Here is a 23,263-nt window from a genome sequence, read left to right as displayed (position 1 = left end):
CATTTATTTATTTATTTATTTATTTTTATTAGTGGGGAGGGGCGGTAAAAATGTCAGGCTTTTTGTAGAAGCGACACATGGGCCAAGTCTATCGTACGTCTGCTTTTCGCTGAGTCCTTTGGTGGCAGCATCTTTGCCGTTTTGTACTACATGGCTTCTGTTCCCAGGAAGGCACTGCAGGGATTCTGGTGTTAAACATTTCTTATAATGCAACATTGCACCAAATTCCTGTCTTTATATTTATTGAAATAAATGTCCTGGTAAATTTGATAACCCTGTGAGTGAGACAGTGAGGCACAAACCACAGATCATGGTTTGCCTTAGATGGACATTGAGACAGGCGGTGTAGACTTAACTAGAAAGCCGTTCCTTGTTTATTTCATTTTTTTATTTTTCAGAGCTAGGTTTTTCAGTGTGTGCATTTCAAGTCAGATAGGGACTGTTGTAAGTTTCCCAAGAACATATCTAGCTATATCTGTATGTGTGCAGGAAGATGCTATATTGCCTTTATCCTACATTTCATATATGTTAATTTACATTCATTTTTAAATGATTAACAGGGTCTTTTTTGTGGTGGCAGCCCAACATTGGAATGCTCTCCCCTTGGACTATTAGGCCACAGGGTAACACTGAGTAGATGAGGCACCATGCAGAGATCTTCCTGTTTCGTCCAGGATCTTGAATATTTAATTGATTTTCTGTGCTGTTTTGAGTGTTCTTTTGCTGCTGAGACAGGGAATGGGATCCAGCAGGAGGGCTGGATCCTGAATTCCTTCACCCTGAGCAGGCCACTTTGACAGGTGGGTGGAGCCACACACCTATCAGTCAGCTGACGTTTCCATGCCATCAGGTGATCCTTTTCTTCCCTTTCCAGCGTGACTTGAGTTGAAGTGCTGCAGCAAAGCAAGTCTGGCACAGACTTCAAGCCCTGCGAATGGAACTACCGTATTTACTCGAATCTAACTCTCACCTTCTTTGGCCAAATTACGTTGCGAAAATTAAGGTGTGCATTAGATTCGATGGCACATTTACATTCGCCATTTTTTGGTTTCAAGTTTTTGAAAATTGAGGTGCGCGTTAGATTCAATGCTTCATTAGACTCAAGTAAATACGGTATTTTCAGAAGGACATTCATTTGATGACAGGTTTAAAAGGTGCCAAATCCAGGCCCTGCTTGCCATGGAACAACCGGGAGACCATTTTAAGGCTCACAGTCGTTCCTTTGCCACCGCATCATATACGGCGTCTGATGTGGAGCGGGAGGTTGTGGCTCTGGATGGGGGAACATGGGTTAACAGGGTAAATTAGGACCCTTGCCGGGCTTAATTAGACCCAACAAGTCAGAGATTCCTTACCCATGTGCCACTGTGTTACTGCTGCTTTTTTGTGTATATATTTGATCAGCGTTCGAAAATCCCTTTATTCTAGGCGCATTTTGCAACAGAGAATTTCATTAGCGCGAGCTGTTTCTGAGCTCTGGGTGCAGTACTGTGCCTAAGATTTCCAATTAAAATTGCAGAGTAGAAAGAAAGGAGGACATTTTCCTGCCTCCCTACTTCCAGCCCCTCTCTGAAGATTGGAGAAGAGACCCTCTTAAGAATATTAGGGGGTTGGACAGGGGAAGGACTAGACCATATGAAAAATGAACATAATATTTTAACTGCAGTTCTTTCATTTTTAGCTTTGTATTCTTGTTATAAAAAAGCACGCCTAGACATTTTGTTGTTGCACCCATAATCTAGGTTTAAGGTGCCATTCAGCTCCTATCTTTCATATCTCAGTTTCTAACACTGTATTTGACATATATTTAGTTTCGGTCTATTTGCTGTTCAGACGTGAATAACCGTCAGGAGCCTTCTTTTTTAAAAAAAAATGTTGAGAAATGATGGGGCAGAATAGAAACGGTGTTTGCAGAGGGGGTTTTTTAAGAAAAAAAGGAAAAAGAAGAATCTGCTGTGCTGTTTTAGCTGCACAGAAATGCCTTAAACATTAACCTGACCTTGCGACCTGCTGCAGAAGGAAGGCAATCCAAAGGTAAAGGGCTGGCATGTTTTTGGAGGAGGGTTGTAGCTTAGTGGCAGAGCATCTGATTTGGCTGCAGAAGGTCCCAGGTGCAGTGCCCAGTGGCATCGCCAGGTGGGGCTGGGAGAAGACCCTGCCTGAAATCATGGCGAGCCACTGCCAGTCAGTGCAGGGTCAACAGCACTGAGCTAGATGGACCAATGATCTGGCAGTTTCCTGTGTTAGTTAATTCCCTTCTGCCTGGGCATTGTACCTGCTTTAGAACTCATCACAGAATTGTGTTGTATCTCTGAGCCCAGCAGTGCAGATTGAGAACCTTGTGTTGCTATTGTTAACTTTGCATTAAACCACAGAGCCTAGAACTTGCCAATCAGAAGGTCAGCGGTTCGAATCCCCACGATGGGGCGAGCTCCTGTTGCTCAGTCCCTGCTTCTGCCAACCTAGCAGTTCAAAAGCACGTCAAAGTGCAAGTAGATAAACAGGTACCGCTCCGGCGGGAAGGTAAATGGTGTTTCCATGCGCTGCTCTGGTTCGCCAGAAGCGGCTTAGTCATGCTGGCCACGTGACCCGGAAGCTGTACGCCGGCTCCCTCAGCCAATAAAGCGAGATGAGCGCCGCAACCCCAGAGTCGGTCACGACTGGACCTAGTGGTCAGGGGTCCCATTACCTTTACCTAAGGGGCTAGCCATCTTCTCCCAGCTCTTAACTCTCTAGGCTTAGCTATGGCTACATATACATTTGCGTGGCACCGCAGTGTGTTGCTTCTGAGCGGCTCCACTCCAAACTTAACCAAACAAAGGACGGCTTTGCTGAGAACCGCTTCTTGCATGCATCATGAAATAAACTCTGGGAGTTCCCAGGGTTAATCAGGCAGATGAGGTGGAAACCGGGCATGTGTCATTTGAAAAAGAATTGGTGGAGTAGCTGGAGAGAGCGTTGTTTTATTTAGTTGTTTAGAAACATTTATGTACTGTACTTCAGTTCTCTGAAAAGCAGATTGCAACATAGTAACCCAAAACACTTCCTCTCATAGCAAATTCAGATGATACTGATAGCTGTGTAGTGTAGACTTCAGCACAAAAACAAACAAACCAACCTATTTTTAGAATAAAGCAAAAGTTCTGAAGTTTCACCCCCATCAAACTCCCTACAATGTCATTGCGGAATCACAGAGGAGCGGCAAGGCCTCCCACAAGCTGTTCCTCATTTCCCAGACTCATTAGGCTGCATCGGGGCAGGAGGATAGTTCTGCAGAGGAAGCCATGGTCCCTAAAAGCCCTCAATGCTGCCATTCATTCTTGTGGCAGTGCCCAATGCAGGTCTTCTCTGAGCCCATAACACTGTCAGATAAGCCTGGGGTCTGGGAAACGGTGGCTACAATGGTGTGGCCCCAAAAAAATTAAATTACAAAGCTAATAAAGTCTGGTGGATTGAAGTCTGGGTTTGTTATGCATTCATAGAATTGTAGAGTTGGAAGGGATCCCAAGGATCCAATCCCCTGCAGTGCAGGAATCACAACCAAAGGATCCCTGACAGATGGCCATCCATCCTCTGTTTAAAAGCCTCCAAGGAAAGAAAGTTGGTTCCACTGTTGAACAACTCTTACCATCAGAAAGGTCTTCCTAATTCAGGAACTATGAACCTGCTAGATTTAACTTATGAACCAACCAGTTCCGAAGTCCAGCAACGTCACTACAAGTCACGCATTCAGCGTTAATGAAAATTCCATGTTTGTGTGTTTGTTGTCTTTAACAGTTCACTGGAACTTTGTCTGATGGGTTGGGGAAGACAATGGATAACCGGCATCAGACAGAACGAGAGTACATTCGATACCATGCTGCAACAAGTGGGGAGCATCTCGTAGCTGGCATTCATGGACTGGCTCATGGTAATATACAAACATAGAATTATAAGGTACTCCCCCTGCTCGGCAATACAGGATTCCACTGCTGAACAGTTCTTACTCTCAGTTCTTCCTTATGTTTAGTTTTTTCCCTACCCTCTGGAGCAGGAGAAAACAAGCTTACTCCATCTTCACTGTGGCAGCCCTCCAGATATTTGAAGATGGCTATCAAATTATATCATATGTTCGTAAAAAAGATTGTGCAATGGGCATATCGGGGCTCCCTTGAATGAAAGGCTTTAGGAGAGCAATTAGTTTTACAAGTGTAGCCAGACAGGGTCTGTCCAAATTGTACTTTTAAGAAATTTATGTCCATGCCTTCCCGGTGTGTTCAATCTTACAGCAGCCGTGAATTTTCTTAGCATTGTCCTAGAACCCTAGAGCTACTTTTGCCGCTAAGCATGCTCATTTTCTTCGACAGGCATCATTGGTGGATTGACAAGTGTCATAACCTCGACGGTAGAAGGTGTAAAAACCGAAGGGGGGGTCAGTGGCTTTATATCCGGCCTTGGGAAAGGACTTGTCGGAACCGTGACCAAACCGGTGGCTGGTGCTCTAGACTTTGCCTCTGAAACAGCCCAAGCAGTGAGAGATACAGCCACGCTTACCGGCCCCAGGTTAGTTAAATCTCCTTTTTTTTGTTGGGGTGTGGGGGGAATGATGACAGTACCAAGCAGAGTCACATGCGGATTATCCAAAGCATTTTGCAGCGAAACGATTTCCTGGCTGGGCCTGGCAACAGGTTTCCAGAGATGAGTTCCGGGAGAAGATCTTCTGTACAAAGTACAGGAGAATGAGATCTTTCCTTTGAAACCCTTTTGCCCTTCTCCTCCCTCTTGCCCTCCCAAACTGTTTAGTGGCTTTGAAAGGCAGGTGAGAGGTTTAAAAGGAAATAGCCCTTTTATTCTGCCTCCCTCTGTCTCTCTTTTCGCCTCCTCACCCCTCACTTTCTCCCTACAAAGGGTACGGTGGCAAAAAAGTTCATTGCCTCTTCCTATGCCTTTGCTGTTGCAGAGGTGTTTCTCAGCTCAGGAAAACAGAAGGCGATGGGTTAAAGCAGACAATGGGTGTGTTATGGATCTGTGGTCCTTGGTGTTCTTGGAAAGGCAAAGAGGTGAAATGAATTTTCCTCTCTCACCTCCCCATGCAGTTGCATATAGTGTGCAGGGGATGAATGGGTAGGTTTGCCAGTAGGCGGGCTGGGAAGGGATCGGCTTGGGGCTCTTTCTTGTCCCCTTATTCCTGCCACATGTAAAAGGCCCTCTGAGAATCTGTAGCGGTTTAATAATTGTTGTAAAGATGCAAATCTGGGCAAGTGGCCCTCAGCAGGGACCTGGAGTGCCAGCTTGGCCCCATGACCGTGGGTGCCCAAGGCCGTGGGTGTCATGCATTGTGCAAGGCCCTGCCGCTGTAATTTGTGGATGCTCGGGCACCCAGGGCCCCAGGGAGCCGGCACCTATGGCAGGGACACATGCCACAGTCCCTTTTGCCTGATGAACGTTCAGTGTTATACTTTGCCCAGTTTTTAAAAGCACCTTGTGACCCACTTAAGAAATGCAGTGGTGTCCCTAAAAAACAAAAAAACGGAGGAATACTTTCAATTGGACTTGGAAATACAAGAGGCTTTCCTAAAGATCCATTAACGTGGGGAGTTTGGAGGGCGCCTTCTTCTGCATCCAGACTGGGTGAAGAATTGCGCTCTGCTGAAGTCTTTCTAATACTCCAAGCTCTCACTGTTGCTCGGCTTCAACCCAGCCCAGTGCAAGCCAAAGGCAAAAAAAAAAGCTGTGTTGCAAATGTCTTTTCCTTCTGTTGGCTGAACTCTAAATACTCCCTTGCACTCCAAAGCCCAGAACAATCCATTTCTCATTCGAGTGTCACTTATGTAAGGCTCTTACCAGATCTTGAGAAATGAACAAAATCCATTTCTTTCCCTTTGAATTGCTATGAGAGTGCATGAATCACTTTCAGTTAGCCTCTTGGATGTGTATTTCTTAGTCCTTGTAGATTTGCTTCTGGTGTGGGATAACCACCTCTCTCTCTCTCTCTCTCTGTTCCCCCCCTCCATTGCCATTTTGGCATTTGTGAGCTGCGATGGCTTTCCCGGAACTCCTATAATCACATGGAAATTTTGAACAAGAGAAAAGCAGGGGAATTGCTACTCCCCCCACCCCCCCGACATTCCCCCTTTTCCACACATGTACACATACACAAATGCAGTTTGCAGAGCCTTTTGAGCAGTGAGAAACAGCCCTGAGATGCAAGTATTCATGTGATGCTTTCAAAGCAGTCGTCAGAATGAGAGACCAAGGGAAGCTGCCTTCATTAGTCTTGATTCCATCCTTGGGGAAAGCAGCACCTAAAAGTGTGTAGATATAGAGATTCCATCCATAACGGCAGAAAATGCTGCTGCTACTACTTTGCCAAACCTTTATTAAGCATTGCAAATATAGGCCATCATAAAATATCCATATATAAAATTTTAAAATATATACAAATAAACAACCATGAAAAAAATATGTAATAACGAGGATTTTCACTGGAGTCTCTTCCTGCTAAATAGTGCCATTTGCCACTCTGAAAGAGATACTATTGATGAAAAACTCAGCCATCCTTGCAGTTATTTCCAAGTTAATGTCAGACAGATAGAATCTGATATTTTCATCATGCCATGATATTAGACTACCCAAAAAAAGGGAATAACACACGTTTGTGTAGCTGGTCGTACACTGAACAGTAGAAAAGAATATGTTCTGCTGTGTCCAGCACAAACAAAAAACATCCGCAATGTCTATCATTTCTGGGGATGTTTAATTATCTGCCCTTGACTTCAGTTGGGCTAACATAAAGGCCTTGCGTTGGACTGGAATTATTAATTTTGAAATATAAGTGACCCTGTTATCTGTTGTATTTAAACCATAAAACTTGGGGGAGCAAATTTTAATTACAGCTGACTCAATGTTTTGTTTTTCAATGTCCCTTAATTGGATTTGAATATTACGATAAATATATTGCTCACTTGAATTATACAAGGGTTCCTGGTCAATACCAGTAGATCTGATTTTGCTTTGTAAGAGCTGGAACCATCTGGATTTATAAGAGTCTTTAAGTAAGCCAGAAAGCAGACTTGGAGATTGACAACAGAAATGGCAACACAGCCAGTATTTTATAGTGCTAGCCCACAACCGATATTCCATCATTTGTATACCTAGTTCTGCAACATCTGTGGCATTGGTACAGACAGGAGGGTTGATGAATCATTCGTGTCCATGCTCCCTGCCTTTGCAGCAGGATCTTTTTGTTTTATTTATTTATTTACATTTACACCCCACAATTCCTGCAAGGAGCTCAAGTTCTTCCCCCATCCCCATTTTATCCTCCTCAGAACCCTGTGAGTTAGGTTTGGCTAAGACACGACTGCCCCAATGCCTTAAAGTAGACCAAAGAATTGTAGCAGAATTAATTGGCTCTTTGACTCTCCCATATCTCAAATTCATCTACACTGACTTCCCAGAGGTCTTTTTAACAGGAAGAGTTAGGTTTTGCGGGTTCTATCAAATGTTTTTCAGGCAGTGTTATTGCTGAGACATGAACTCGGTTGTTATATACCTGTGCAGCACATTTGTTCAGGGGGCAATTAGAGCCACTCCCTTCATTTTCGTCCCCCCTACTCCCTTTGATTCAACCCCACTGAGATCTTGAAGATTAGGGCTGGATTAGTATGCAAAGTTTTTCTTTCTGTTCCCAGACGGATGGCTGTGAAAGTACTTGTGTGCCATCTTTGCAAACCCTTGCAGGAACAACAGGAGTTGGGCTGGGGCATAGATTGCTTGACAAATGCATCTCCTATGGAGCTGTGAAGCCAGGTGAAAAACAAGACAAGGCTTTTTACAGGTTTCGCAGTTTCAGGGGCTGGGAATTTATGCAGGTTGTGGACTAAAACAAGCCCGCTGCACCCCTAAACGGTGTTTGTGCAGCTTGACTTTATCTGCAGGTGGGTGTTTTGTAAACTATATAGACTCACATGCTTCCAAGCCCAATTCAAAGTGTTGGTGCTGACCTTTAAAGCCCCAAACAGCCTCAGCCCAGTATACCTGAAGGTGCGTCTCCACCCCCATCGTTGAGCCCGGACACTAAGGTCCAGCCCTGAGGACCTTCTGGTGGTTCCCTCACTGCGAGAAGTGAAGTTACAGGGAACCAGGCAGAGAGCCCTCAACACCCTCCCATCAGATGTCAAGGAAATAAACAACTGTCTCACTTTTAGAAGACCTCTGAAGGCAGCCCTGTATTGGGAAGTTTTACATGTTTGATGTTTTACTGTATTTTTATATGCACTGTAAGCCACCCAGAGTGTCTGGGGAAACCCAGCCAGATTGGGGGATTAATTAATTACCGTATTTTTTGCTCTATAAGACTCACTTTTTCCCTCCTAAAAAGTAAGGGGAAATGTGTGTGCGTCTTATGGAGTGAATGCAGGCTGCGCTGCTATCCCAGAAGCCAGAACAGCAAGCGTTCCCTCTTGCTATTCTGGCTTCTGAGATTCAGAATATTTTTTTTCTTGTTTTCCTCCTCCAAAAACTAGGTGCGTCTTGTGGTCTGGTGCGTCTTATAGAGCCAAAAATACGGTAATTACTCTCTCCCTGTTCTGCAGTTGAGCCTACATACAGGCTTTCTGGATATGTGCAGAGGCAAGGGAGAAAAGGAAAGCATGGTGTATATTTATAGATCTATCTACGAATCTGTGATTTACATACCTGAAACCCCGGAGAACCACTGTGAATCAGTGCGGACAATACAAAGAAAGGTGTACCAATGGTCTGGCAATCTAGGGCAGCCTCCCGTGTTCCAATGGAAGGGCCATAGCTTAGTATTTGCATGAAGAAGGTTGCAGCTTCAACCCCCAGCACCTCCAGGTAGCGCTGAGCGAAATGGGACCCATTATCTGACTTGGTTTAAGGCAGCTTCCTATGTTCCTATGAGTTAGTTCTCTGTCCAGGAATTACTTCTCAGCTCTGCTGCTTGAGAACCTTTTAAACTGGAGATCCCAAAGCTAAAACCCAACAGCTTTCTGCTGAGCTGCAGATCCTCCTCCCCTCCTTTTTAGCTGTTCTCAAGCATCACTGCAGCGGGGTTGAATTTGGCAGCAACTTTAAAATGTCAAGGCTGGACAGAGGGATACGACTGAGCTTCACTCTGGCGGTTTTCTAATGTTTATCCCTTCCCTGTTGCACTGATGCTACAGGTGAGCGTTGCGAAATAGCACTAAAAGCACATTACTGACTACTTGCTTCTGCCAAAGTTAAACAAGCAGGCATGCTTGTGATAAACTGTGCTACAAAGCGGATTTCCTTCTCTGGCATTTTCATGAAGAGAACCTTTTAAAGAGAGAGAGAGCGAGAGCGCAAAGACACTGTAAACAGGAACCGCATTAAGCATTGCATTGTGAACAGGAACTATTGAAAGTGGTGCGGCAAGGTTTGGGAGGAGTGACGGAACACGAACTTGCTTTGAACCCTCCTGCCTTAAGCAGGTAATCAGAGCATTATTGTTAGTGTCTGTTATAAGTGATATGCTTCTGGGTTCAAGCAGAGTTCAGCCAGAAATCCTCATCGCAGCGAAACCTTCCCTCAATCCAGGGAAGGCCTACTCGGAAATGTTGCCGGGCAAATGCCTTGCAGACTCCATCCACACCTGTGGAATGCAAAACACCCTGTGGCACTGGCACTGAAAAGCTGAGAGTTGACAGTGTCATCATGCAGCGTATGTCTGAATGCTGCTTTTCCCATCAGTGAAATGGTGAGAGGAGAAGCTGTGCTTTGCAGCAGACACAAGAACCTCTGTATGGGGCTGGGGGGAAGAGTTTGCAACTACACACACACACCTGAGTAACCTGCCTTAGCCACATGTCTTGTCCAGTCGGTGCATCCTTGGATGCAGCTGCAAATGCTCCAGCCAATCGCTATAAATTCTTTTAATTGGTGGTAGCTTCCTTCTTCCTCTTCATTCTGTTTTATTCTCTACGTTCCTTTCCCCCTTCCTGTACGCTCACTTTCCAGTTGACTCTCCGACACTTGCTTGTTTGGCAGTAATTCGGTGTTGGGGGTGGGGGTACGGTCATCTAAGTACACTGGATAGATAATTCCAAAGTGTTTCCCTTTCCTTCCTCTCTTCTCACCCTCCCTTGCCCTGCAGTCCCGCTCTCCATATTAGGAAATCTCCCTCCAGCAGAAACGAATCCTAGAATTGCAAAGGCAGCCTGAGGGTCATTTAGTCCAACCCCCTGTAGTTCATATGCAGTCACATCTTGCTTTTCAAAAACTTGAGAGAGAAGCTGGTAGAGGCTGGCATAGACGTGACTTGTTGGCATCCATTGGTGTTCGTCCAAAAAGAGATGTGGGGGGAGGCTAAATACATAACCTGTTTTCAGTCGCATGAAGCCAGCAAGCACGATCTACTGGTGGCTACTGAGTGTTAGTTTTAAGGGCAAGAGGCCCAGGTTTAAACGGGATCCATGAAGCTCAGTGGGTGAACTTGATCCACTTTCTGGCCATCCCTCAACCTCATCAACCCGGAGAGGTAGTTGTGGTTTAGGATGAGCAGGGGAAGAACCACACCCACCAACCTCCATTTAAAACGCGGTCCTCATTTTTTCAACATCCGCTGGTTCACCTGAGAGCGTCGGCACTTTTCCTGTATTTTTGGCGTCCGCTCCCAAAGTAGCCGGATACCAGCGTGCAGCCGGGTCCCAGCACTTCCTTGCGGACACTGCCACCGTTTCCCTCCAGGTATGCCGTGTTGCAGAAGGTCGGCGGTGCGTGCCGCCTGAAATTTGGCCTTTTGTCGCGGGGAGTGGTGTGTGTGTGTGTTTGTGTGTTGTGCTTGCTGCCGAGCCGTGAGCCTCGGTGGTGCCGGAGCCCGGGGCCTGCTGGGACGGGGTTTACACTTGAGCTGTCCTTTTGCCCTTCCCCTGAACTCTCTTCATTTCAGTCATGAGCAAACAGTCAGTGCCTGAACTAACAACCCTGCAGTTCTCCAAAGCACGTCTCGCTTACAGTACCAAACAAAGGGAGGCCCGCGTGGGCCGGCCCAAGCCGAGGAATGCGGCTTCGGGGTTCTGCTCCATAAATTTAGCCAGCACGACAAAAAAAAGGGGGGGGAGATAATCTGAACCTTCGTGATGATCTGAAAAGGGGGTGGGGGGCGGGGAGGAGGTTTGCGTCCCATTGATTGCGGTCTGGCACAATGCCAGGCCCCGGGCCTGACCGACAGTTGAACCATATCGTTAAGGCGTGTAATACTGCTCGAGTTTTGTACGGCAGCCAATGAGTACATATCCAAAGGGCAAAAGTTTAGAAGGAGTTGAGGCTGTCCTATTTAACCCTCTCACACTGCATGTAATGTATACGGGCTCCTGCTAAGGAACAGCTACGTTGCCTTTTTTTAAAAGAAAAGGGGGGGGGAGTAAACGTGCAATTGTTTTTACTTCCGAGTCTGGTTCGTAAAGCGAAGCTGACTTCAGGGAACAATGCCGGATTGATGCCTCCCATCCCCTGCCCCAGTTTGGTGCTCTGGAGAAGGGGCCATCCGTGGTTTGGATGTTTGTCATTGTGCATCAGGAACGGGCCTTGGGACGAGCACCCTGCACCCTTGCAGGAAGTTCTGGGGCGTGCATAATTTCCCCTTGTTTCTTGGGTTAGCTGTGTAGGTCTGACAGGAATGAAGTTGGAACTGCAGACGGGAGCTCGACTCTCTGAATCTGGCCCTTTCTTTCCCAGTAAGGCTTGTGAACTTAATGACAACACAGTGTTCTGATATTGGTGATGAGTCAGATGTGACAGGGGCTGCAGATTTGAATTTGCTTAAAAACACAGTACTTGCATAAAACAGTGCAGGTTCCCACCCCTCCCAACACACACACTTTTTCCATTTGTCACCAAATTTGACATTTTTGCAGAGAGGCCTATGTGGGGAATTTACATCGGGGAGGGGCGTCTTCTGGAGATTGAGTTTAGAAAGGCAGGGTTCATTTTTGGAGGTTTTCTTCAATTTCCTTTGCTTTATGTATGCTCTTAAATTGGGGTTCTCTCTCGCTGTTGTAGCCTTGAACTCAGTCCCGGATGCTCGTTATCATTTTGCTACTTAATGTACACACACCCTCTTTTACCAGTTTTTTCACAGCTCCCTCCTTCCCCAAGCAGTAGGAAGTTCCAAAGCCAGTTGCTGCAAGCAGTCCCTTTCTTGTGAGGAGATAGCATTTGCAGCTCACGGCAGTGTGAAAAATCTGTTTGTTTACTAATATACACATTGTATTTGGCGGGTGCAGGGAGGAGAAGTATCCTTCCAGTGACAATACTAACCAGCTAATCAGCATCAGTTCCTAAGGCCGGCCAGCCAAATCCTTATCTCTCAGGGGCCAAATTGAACCCCTGGGTGGGGTTGCCCACCTCTCTGTTACCTGGTGTCACAGTGTAATCGGGTGACTGGGTGTTTTGAAGTCCCAGCAGTGGCCACAAAGAGCCCTGTACGGTTCTTTGAAGTGCTGGCAGCCAGCTGAGTCTCTGAGCCTCAACGCACCAAGCAAGGCTCTTTGCAAGGAGCAGAGGGAGATTGCTCAGTGCTTGGCAAGACCCTTCAAGGATCGGCTGGCTACAGAATTCTCCCTGAGGAATTCAGTAGCACAGCCTTCCCTGCCAGTGCACTGTGTGGAACACACTTTAAGGGTCTCCGTTGTGCATTGGCCACTGTGTCTCCATCCCATAAGGTGTCAGGTGTGGGGAAGGTGGGCATGCTTGGGTAAAAAGCGGTGTGGCAGGCCAAGCTGGATCATAATTCGGCCCACAGACCAGAGGTTCCCACCTTTACCTTAGGGCAAAGCACACATTGGTTCCATTTAGCTCATTTATATTTTATATTGTATTATATTATATTATATTATATTATATTATATTATATTATATTATATTATATTATAATTGTTAACTTTGCTGCATTAAATACGAATTCTGTAGCTGACCTCCTTTGTGATGTTTTATTTTGAATTCTTTAAGATAATATTTTAGTTTCCTGGTAATTATGTTGCTTTGAATGTATACTTTGCATTTGACTTCCTTCGCTAATCATTTTGGATCATTTTTATTTGATGTTTTAATGTGCTGTAAACAGCTTTGAGATTCTTCAAAATGTAAAGTGGTATAGAAATGTTGTTGTTGTTGTTGTTGTTGTTGTTGCTGACTAGTAGAAACCCTCCAGCATTTTAGGTGGAATCATTTCCACAAATCCTCTTATCTGGAGATTTCAGGGATTGAACCTGGAGCCTTCTGTATATATAGTATGTGTTTCACCTCTGAGCTAGTTCTTCCTTGCAAAGGACTTGCTGGTCTCCTGTTGCCGCAAGCTTAGCCGATGCAAAACCCAAAATTTCCAACTCTGTCACACATTTCTAGCCACCGAAACCTTTTCTCCATCTCCAGGCCAGTGTGTATAGTTGCGTTTTAAAGAAAGCCATGTGGAAATCTAATTTTGGCTAAATAAAAGCTTTTGTTTGTCATTACTACAATACACAGCAAGCGTGATAGTTCCTCCTAACAGTTAGGTAGAAAAACATTAATTACCTGTGCCAGCTACTTTCCAGAATTGTCTGAATCAATGGGCAGTCGTAGCTTTGTTTTTCTATCCAGGTGGGTCCACAAAGTGCTTTGAGATTGACATACGCATCATAAATAACAACCACTAAAACCCAGGACTAGGGAACCTGTGGCCTTCCTGGATGTTGCTAGACTCCAGCTCTCATTCCAGTTCTTAGGGATGATGGCAGTTGTAGTCCAGTAACCCCTGGAGGGCACCAGATGTCTAACCTAAAGGCATTGTGGTGTTTCTCCCCTCTGGCTCCAGGGCAGGTTCCTGTTTTCTTCTAAAGTAGTGTTTTCTCTTGTTAGTTACAAACAGGACTTACAGGCTTCCTGCCAGAAAAACGGGTTTTCTTTGTGCATATCATAAATGGAGGTATTTTCCCAGCCAGCCACCCTTTGCCCCCCACCCTAGGCAGGGTTAAAAGTGTTTGCCTGTTTCTGCGTGTAGCACCTTCCTTTCAAGCCACATAACACACCACCACACTGGAAAAGCAACTGCGATCATGGTTATTAAAAGAGCTTTGCTTTCTTCCTTGCATATAGCCATCTGTACCTTTCCACCAGCTTCTGTAGAGCTGTTTTCTGGTGGTCCATTACTAGGCTTCAGAGAAAAGCCATAATCCAAAAGGAAGGCCATCTTAGTTGTTCACGAATTCTGTTATGTATTCATTTTATACCCTGCCCGTTAGCCAAAAGGTCTCTTGGAGCCGCTTACAAAAACCAGTCCCTGCCTCACAGGCTCACAGTTTTAAAAAGACATTATACACGAGGAAAAAGGAGTGGGAGGGAGAAGGGGAAAGCAAGCTCAGACATAAACCTATTTCCAGACATAAACAGTTCTTAAAAATTACAGCCAGTATCTGTGATGGTTCCAGCTGCCATGCCCTTCCTTCCTTCCTTCCTTCCTTCCTTCCTTCCTTCCTTCCTTCCTTCCTTCCTCCCTCCCTCCCTCCCTCCCTCCCTCCCTCCCTCCCTCCCTCCCTCCCTTCCTTCCTTCTTTCCTTCTTGGACAAGCACATACCCACCAGTTCCTGTTGAAGCAGAGAAAGCGTAGGACTGCATCTTAAGACTGGGTGAGCGTGACAATGGGAATAAGCGTTTCAACATTTATCCACAGAATTCATCCACAAAGTTTTCATTATCCAAGTTTAAAACTCCTATATTATCCCAATATGCTTTGGATCGTGTAGATGGTTAAAATAAAAAAAGTTGGACTGTGCTCATTCGCCTTTGGGGGAATAGGTGGGTGGCAGATCCTTCTTCTAGCAGCAGCCACAGAGGCTGCAAAGAACAAGTTCTGATGGATACAAGCTGTGCATCTGAGCCATGGGCGACCACTCACAGCAACTCCCCAGAAGACACCCAGGATCAGGCAGGGATATAAGGAATTGGCCACTTCTTAAATGAACACAGGAACCTCAAACTTTGCCTGATAACGTATCAGCAGCCAGAGTTTTCTCAGCCATTGGGAACCAGTGACTGAAAAGGAATTTGGGTGGAGAGGGACGCGGGTGGCACTGTGGGTTAAACCACAGAGCCTAGAACTTGCCAATCAGAAGGTCGGCGGTTTGAATCCTTGCAACGGGGTGAGCTCCCGTTGCTTGTCCCTGCTCCTGCCAACCTAGCAGTTCGAAAGCACGTCAAAGTGCAAGTAGATAAATAGGTACTGCTCTGGCAGGAAGGTAAATGGCGTTTCCTTGCGCTGCTCTGGTTCGTCAGAAGCGGCCTAGTCATGCTGGCCACATGACTTGGAAGCTGTACGCCGGCTCCCTCAGCCAATAAAGCGAGATGAGCACCGCAACCCCAGAGTCGTCCACGACTGGACCTAATGGTCAGGGGTCCTTTACCTTTAAGGACAGCCTGCTGCGTCCTTCTAGTCCAGTATCAGTTCTCACAATGGCTGACAAGGTGCCCCAGTGGGCTGCCCACAAGCAGGACCAGAACATAGCAGCACTCTCCACTCCCCTTGCAGCTTCCAGCAAACTGGTACCGAGAAGCACACTGCCTCTTGACAGTGGAGGTGGAACATAACCATCAGGGGTACTGGCCATGGATAGATAGCCTGATCAATAGCTGCCCGGGTGCCAAACGTGGTCTTGAACAGTGGCGCTCTATCCCGTGCTGCTCAGCCTTTTGGGGACGCCGTCCTCGGCCTCTCCATGCCTCCATTCAGCGACGCTCTTCCCTGCTGTGATGGGTAGACACGAGGGCATTTCTGCTTTGTGTTGGCTTTTGTGTGCCTATTAAAAGCGAATCAGCAAATGTGTTGAGTGTTGAGAGCTGAGTTTAATGTAACACAGATGTGAGCGCAGAACCGCCATTCATTCTGCTTTTTCGGATCTTCGGCTTTTTGGATTTCATCACTGTGTGGCTTGTTATTTACAGAATGTAACTTGAGACAGTGGAACGAATCGTAGGATTAAAGAAAAAAAAGGAAACCGAGTAGTGTGGAATGTTACTTGCTGTCCAGACCAAACAGACCAGTTTGCCAAAACACTGATGGCCTGCACCAATTAATGTAATTCATGTTAGCACCAGCAGGACATAATTTAGAAGGCAGTTGACCTTCTTACCATCATGATTAGATTTTTATCATCATCATCATCATCATTACCAGTGTTAACGGAAAAATCTGAGGGCTCCCTTGGACAAAAAGTAAAGACACCAACCAGGATAACTTGGAGCAAAACAGCAGCCTGTAGGCTTGGCCTTTATTGAACTGTTGCAACAGGGTTCCCTTCCCTGGCAAGAGAGAGGAAAGACCCAGAACAATGGGCTGCAAGACCTTATAAAAACTTTTGAAATTCCCCTCCTCTAGGTCAAGCCCACCCCCAGAAACATCATGCATACATTACAGAAAGGAGGGGTTGACATCATGCATACATTTCAGAAAGGAGGGGTTGAGGGAGGAGTTGTGGTGGTAACCTGAGTGTCCTGTCACCCAGCTGGTTCCTCCTTTCCCCCTCCCCATGAGTACTTTCCAGGTGACAATGGGGAGTTTGCAGTTTCCTGCCCCCAGAGGGAAGATCTGATCATTGTCCTTTGTTTCAGCCTGCGGTGAATCCACTGTTCTTTGTGATTTTGATTGTCTTCTGTCTGGGATTATCAGGGTTGACATAGCAACTGGGCAGGGCTCCTGTGGATGTGCTGGGATGGTGAAGGGATTATGGCTGACCAGAAACCAAGCACCCCCCTTTGATAGTCCTTGTCACATGGAGTAAAAAATGGAACAGTGCAAATCCGATGTATGGTTGATTTTCTATGAATTTATAACAGAAATGTGGCGTATGTAGTGTGTGAGTGTGAGTGTGTGTGAAGTTTGTGCAAACAGAATGATTGGGGTGGGGGGGTTCCTGCTACAGTTCCCCCCTTCGGAGATAAGATTGCAAAGGTGGCTACTTTGCAATCCTTTTCTCCGCACAATTTAAGGTGGTAAATAATAACCTGGTATTCTCCGTCCCAGATGTGTGTCCATGTGAACCTGAAAGGGATTTGGATATCATGCTACTTTAAGGATATTTGCATGGAAATATAACGGTGTAACAGTGCACTGCTCAGTTACTTGTGGTATTCTAGCACCTTGGAAGAAATATTTTCTCAATAGTGATCTATACTTTACATTTAGGCAGGAAGGTCCACTAATGACTGAAAAGTGCAGTTTGCTCCCCCCCCCCACCATTTGTGTGTTCTCAGGTGTCAAGGTAGCTCTTCTGTGGTCTCACATTGGCACGGTGTCGCAGTAGTGGCAATCCCTGGTGAATCCACTTAGGGCTTTCATGTAGCCTGGCACCCACCACAGCTGGCACAGGTTTCGGACACGTCCTGAGAGAAATGTCTTCGCCTTGGCCAAAATCCATGGGATTTCTTATTATTATTACAGGCTCTGGTCTTGTAGTCCTGGGAAGTTGATCACTTGCACTTTAAGGACCAAAAAGCTAATTGCAGCCTGGATACACTTGCCCAATTCAAACTGAGTCCAATTTGAATTTATGTGCCCATGGTTCTCAACCTTTCAAGCCAGTCTGTTAAAGGAAAACCGTTCTTAAAAGGGCATTTTGTCCAAATAAGTCAATTTAACTCTATAAGGGATCATTCCTGCTAAACCAAAGCATGTGCACCTTTATGTATCTTATAAGCTTCTCCTTGGTAAAGCAAGTTTTAGCACATTTTAAAATGGATAGGGAAAGTTGGCAGAGTGCCAGGTGGGACAATGAAATGTGGTTATCTAAACATTGGACTACACAATAGTGTGAGCTATCAGAAAGTATAAAATGCATGAGAATTGGTGTGCAAGCAATAAGACATTAAACATAAAAATTACACACAAAAATACCCCCCTTGTGGAAATAACACACTGTCAGACACATTTCAACATTCCTACATAATAACACTTAATACAAAACAAACTAATTAAATATCAGTTGCATATCTTGACACAATTGTGATCTTTTACGCATGTATCTTTTGAATCCTGGAGCACAGAGGCTTGAGGTTCAAGTGAAAAGATGTCCTTGCAAGTCAACTCCACCCCCCTTTGTCAGGCCCACTCCCCTGGCAGTCTATATCCTTTGAAAGAGATAGCTGTGGGCACTTGAAAACTCTGGTGTCTTGTGATGACGGAAGAACTGAGTTGAGGGGTTGTTGCTGCTTTTCATCATTGCACATCTGTATAGGTGATATCCTGTAAGGGGCAGGGTTTTGGGGCTTAAAGACAGTTAGAAAAGGGAGGGGGCAAAAGGCAAAAAGGATGTCCTTCGGTTTCTGTTGGAAGCTGCAAATAATAAAAATCTTAGCGAATTAAGCGTTTCATTCATTCCAATATTATTATCACATTTTCCTATAACTACTGTTATTATCTGCCAAGTTCGTTTGCTTTCCTTCACTTTGGAGAGAAAGAGAACTGTAAAAAATACAAAGGTTAAGAAATACAAAAGAAAGCAAAAAATTAGATTACCAGTCAGATGAAAACAAACTTGACACAAAGACATCAGATTTAGAAAAGAATTATTATTATATATATTATCAAAACCACGCAGATTACTACTAGACTGAAAAAAATGGGAAAACCATGGGGGAAAAACTTTAAATTCACCATGTGCTATTTGATAAAAGAACTTCATGAAACTGACTTTCAACATGTGATGAACATGTCCCCAAAGTAAAACACACACACACAAAATGACCTATGAGGAACCAAATAAATAAATGCTAAAACACACAATTAATAAGTAACCTGAAGTAATCTGTTTTGGCATTCTAACATCCCAAATGAAAATAAAATAGTGTTTCTTGATGTGACAACATCAACTGTAATGTTAATACGGGAAATGAGTTAATACCAAGAAAAATGAATGGCAATTTAAGGTTGTGCAGGTACCTTGCACTAGCCAAAATGACAGAATTAATAAGAAATGCTCAGGCAAAAAGGTAAACAAATACCATTCACCAAACAATGTTTGGTTGTGCTTCGATTAACTTCATAGACATCATGGGGAAACAGATTAAATAAATGAAAACAGATTATTTGTAACTTTAAAAAAAGTGTCAAAGCCATAAAGAGATGGAAGTCACTAATATAGCAGGGATTCAGACTTGTTTCACAGAACAGAAAGAAAGTTGCTGTGGGAGGAAAAAGGGACAAACACTTTGTTATCGGGGTTCACATATCCTGTTAAAAGGGGAAATTATTTCATGTGAGAAGCCTGTCAGGAAATGCTGTTCCTAAAATTCCCATTGAGGGGGGAATGCTTTGATATTTACCTGTGAAAAGAATTTGGCATGTTAAGATTTGGAACTTGGAAAGCTCTTGACTTTTGATGGGTTAGTTGTTGCTTTGTTTTGTTTTGTTTTGTTTTTTAGCCTTTTGTCTTAAGTAGCCCCTGGAGCAAAGACAGATTAAGGGTGATTTCCCTCAATGGTTCCTCAATGGTTCCAAGTTTTCTTTTACATTTGGAAGAAACCTCCTCTCCCCCCTTACAGTTCCCCCCTTCCTCTCTCTCTCTTCTTTAGCTGATCTAGCCTCTGTGCATGTGCAGAGTTCATATCTCAGCAAACCTTTTATACTATAGAAAATGTTGCATCCTTTGGCTAAATTACCATTTGAATAAGGGAAAGGAAGGGTAAGGAGTAGATTTTGAAAACAGGGTTTGATTTTAAACAAAAAAGAGAAACTCAGCAATTTAAGTATTCACCAAAGCTAGCAATTTCAGCCCAAGCAAACTGAGACTGCTTCCTTTATGTACAGGAAAGGGCTATCATTATTGGTCATTTTATCTGGTCATTCGCGGAACAATCAACCGCTCTCTTATTTATGAGTAAAAATGGCCAGTCAGAATTCATAGGATTTTTTTTAACATTCTCAGTCATTTCAGCCTTACCATTTGCAGACAAATTATCCTGCCCTTTATTTACAGGATTGGTCAAGGCGCATTCTACTTGACTATATGGATTTTTATGTGCTTAAACTTTTAGTAGACTTTTAAGTTTTATTTTTTTTAAATAGACAAAATGATAAACACTGTAATCACTTAAATGCCTGATATCACCAGTTCTGCTTCAAACATCACGAGCAAATCTGGGCTAAATTTCAACACATCAGCTACAAATTGGGAAAGTTGAAAGGGACCTGGGGTCATCTAGTCCAACCCTAAAATACAGGGTTCATAGCAAGATTTGTACTACCAGAAACACACACATTCACCTCTCACCTTTAAAAACAAAGAGCAAATATGGGCTGGATTTCAACTCATCAGCCACAAATTGGGAAAGTTGAAAGGGACCTGGGGTCATCTAGTCCAACCCTAAAATACAGGGTTCATAGCAAGATTTGTACTACCAGAAACACACACATACTTATGTACACAGACACAACTGGGGAAGAGATCACAAGCCATGCGCCTATCACAAACCATGCGCCTATCATGTACTAAGGAAGAGGAAAATAAAAGTACCCAACCCTTTTAGCAGATCTTGAAGCTAGTTTGAGTGAGAGTTTTTTTACTTCCTTAGACTAAAGAGTGAAAGTTCCTAGATAAATTATCTTTAAAGACTGAAGTGAACATTTTTCCTAAGATAGGGAGAGGATCTCTTATAAAGCATAGTTAAAACAGCCATAGATTTGATTTAAAAGGAATACAAGAGTGAACAATTTTTCCTGAACTTGCAGAGGAATAGTAAGCCTAATCTATGCCCCCCCCACCTTTGCAGTTTCCTTTAAAGGAAGCTTACTCGGGAGTAAATTTACCTGGCACAGAATAAGAAGGAGAAGGAAAAAAAACCTGAAAGAGACAGAATGAAATAAGGGGGGGCATTTTCTAAGAAAAGAGGCCAGGACGTCTTATAGAGACTGATATCAGGAGCCTTACAATAACTCTTCTGTCCAACCAGATCAAAGTTAAAACTGGACTCACATATTTTTCTTAGAAGGAACACCATACTTTCATAGGCATATACTTAATGAAGTACATACACTGCATTTTAGCTTGAGAGAGCAGTTGTGCTCAACTAGGCTTTTGCAGCAGAAACATTAGGTTAACTTCTCCTTCTCACAAACTCAAAAGTTACAACAAAACATCATTTGCCATTAGACTTAGAATCACCCTCCTCACTTAAAACTAGAAGAAAGAGGTGGGGTAATCCCCCTTTCAGAACACAAGTAGCACGTATACAGGATTTCACCACTTGGGAGGGAAACTCTCTTTTAGAGCCTCCCTCAAATAACAAACATTTGCACACTCCATTCTCCATTTTGTTTTGTTTTAAGATTGATAAGGCGCAACATGGCTTCCTTAGATTTAAGATTTTTTTGAAGCAAGCTTGCAATTTAAAACTATGTGCATTTTAGAACATGGGCTGTTATTATATCTACTGCCTTCTGTGCACCATTAAGTTTACAGTTCCATGTTCCAGCTCTAGGCTACAGTTTAACAACACAAACTTGACCATTTTTGCCCCTTTATTTTATTTCTATTTTTTCTCTAATTGGAGATGGCAAGGTGGAGGGGCATATTAGAATCCTCTCTGGGGCAAAAAGGCTTCATGGAAGCTTTGTTGCCAGGAGGAGTCCAGCTAGGGTGTTTAGTGAGCTCCCATTCTCTCATATGTTATTATTGGGCTTTTTTTTTTTTTCGTTAACGAAGTACGCTAAAGACAGAAAGAGTGGAAACACACACACAAGGGAGGAAAGGCAATGGGAAAGAAAGGGTGAACAGAAAAAAAATCCTTTCAGTACTCAAAGTACCCTTGACTAACACAATTCCTACTTATCTATAAACCACGAATTAATTTCTGAAAATCTCAAACCTGAACCTGAAACAAAACCACGGGTCTCTCAGCCCGGAAACTCAAACCACGGGTCTCTCAGCCCGGAAACTCAAACCACGGGTCTCTCAGCCCGGAAACTCAACCACGGGTCTCTCTGCCCGGAATTCCTTTACCTCAGCGCTGTTTACAAGACTAACCCTAGTGTGGGGCCCCACTTCGTGAACCGCCCCTTCTACCCTCCACAACAGCCTCCTGCCTAGCCTTTGAGACTAAGTTTGGGCTCCCTACTGGACGCCTGCGCTGTGCAGTGCCAGATTGGGGGTCCGAGAAAACAAAGTTTTGAAAGGGGAGCAAACGACCTTGCGTTCTCACATACCCAGGTCATCCCTAACAAAGGTCACCAGGCAGGAGGGGCAGCTTCATTTGCAGAGTTAGGGTAGGTGGAGAGTAAGAGAATACTTGAAAGACTCCTCTGGACGACTCCGAGAGAGGGATGTCAGAGAAACAGTAAAAGAGCCACGCTTTCCCGGACTCAATTCCAAGACGGAAAACGGGGGAGAAAAGAGATAGAGAGATTAAGACGTTCCTGGACGACCCCGGGGGGAACGTCGGAAAACAGCAAAAGGTACCACAATTTCCCCGGCCCAGCACCGCGTAAGAATTTGTGGGGAGAGAAAGGGAAAGGTTTTGACGTTCCTAGACGACCCCGAGAGATAACGTCAGACAGAAAAGTTCCGCGATTTCCCTGGCCACCCTCCGAGGGGGAGAATCGGGGAAGAAAAGGAGAGAGAGAGAACGTACCCGGCCGACTCCGAAGGGTAACGTCAGAAATGAAAGAAGGAAAGTCTGGCTGTCGTGGGGACGTTACTTTTCCACCCCCCTCCCAATGTATTTACTTCAAACCATACTCACGTTCGAAGATGTCCCCCCGCAGATCCCGGGATCCTTTTCCCTTAGCCGGCTTTGACCTCGCCTTTGCTCCCCTGGTTGAGCTTTTGGTGACGATTGATTACCGCCCGCAAAGAGGAGGCAGGGAGAGGAAGAAGGATCCCTGGGCTAAGGTTGCCCAGTGGCGCCCGATCCCTTCTATCTCCCTCCTCACCTCTGCAGGAGAACCAAGCGTCCCTTCGTGGTTGCCAACTGTTAACAGAAAAATCTGAGGGCTCCCTTGGACAAAAAGTAAAGACACCAACCAGGATAACTTGGAGCAAAACAGCAGCCTGTAGGCTTGGCCTTTATTGAACTGTTGCAACAGGGTTCCCTTCCCTGGCAAGAGAGAGGAAAGACCCAGAACAATGGGCTGCAAGACCTTATAAAAACTTTTGAAATTCCCCTCCTCTAGGTCAAGCCCACCCCCAGAAACATCATGCATACATTACAGAAAGGAGGGGTTGACATCATGCATACATTTCAGAAAGGAGGGGTTGAGGGAGGAGTTGTGGTGGTA

At 44.7% G+C, this 23,263-nt stretch overlaps 1 protein-coding gene across 11 annotated transcripts in view; it reads left to right on the top strand.

The window, feature by feature from the left end:
• The window catches only part of VPS13D (vacuolar protein sorting 13 homolog D), a 123,969-nt gene that overhangs the window by 89,899 nt on the left and 10,807 nt on the right, over window positions 1-23,263 (top strand). For all 11 annotated transcript variants that reach the window (XM_082229635.1, XM_082229641.1, XM_082229639.1 and 8 more), the window contains 2 exons: window positions 3,778-3,910; window positions 4,347-4,542. In XM_082229635.1, the coding sequence (XP_082085761.1) occupies window positions 3,778-3,910; window positions 4,347-4,542 (329 nt within the window). The remainder of the gene's footprint in view (window positions 1-3,777; window positions 3,911-4,346; window positions 4,543-23,263) is intronic.

This window comes from Podarcis vaucheri, assembly GCF_965113315.1.
Source record: "Podarcis vaucheri genome assembly, chromosome: 7".
NCBI lineage: Eukaryota > Metazoa > Chordata > Lepidosauria > Squamata > Lacertidae > Podarcis > Podarcis vaucheri.
This window is presented reverse-complemented; position numbering and strand designations above follow the sequence as displayed.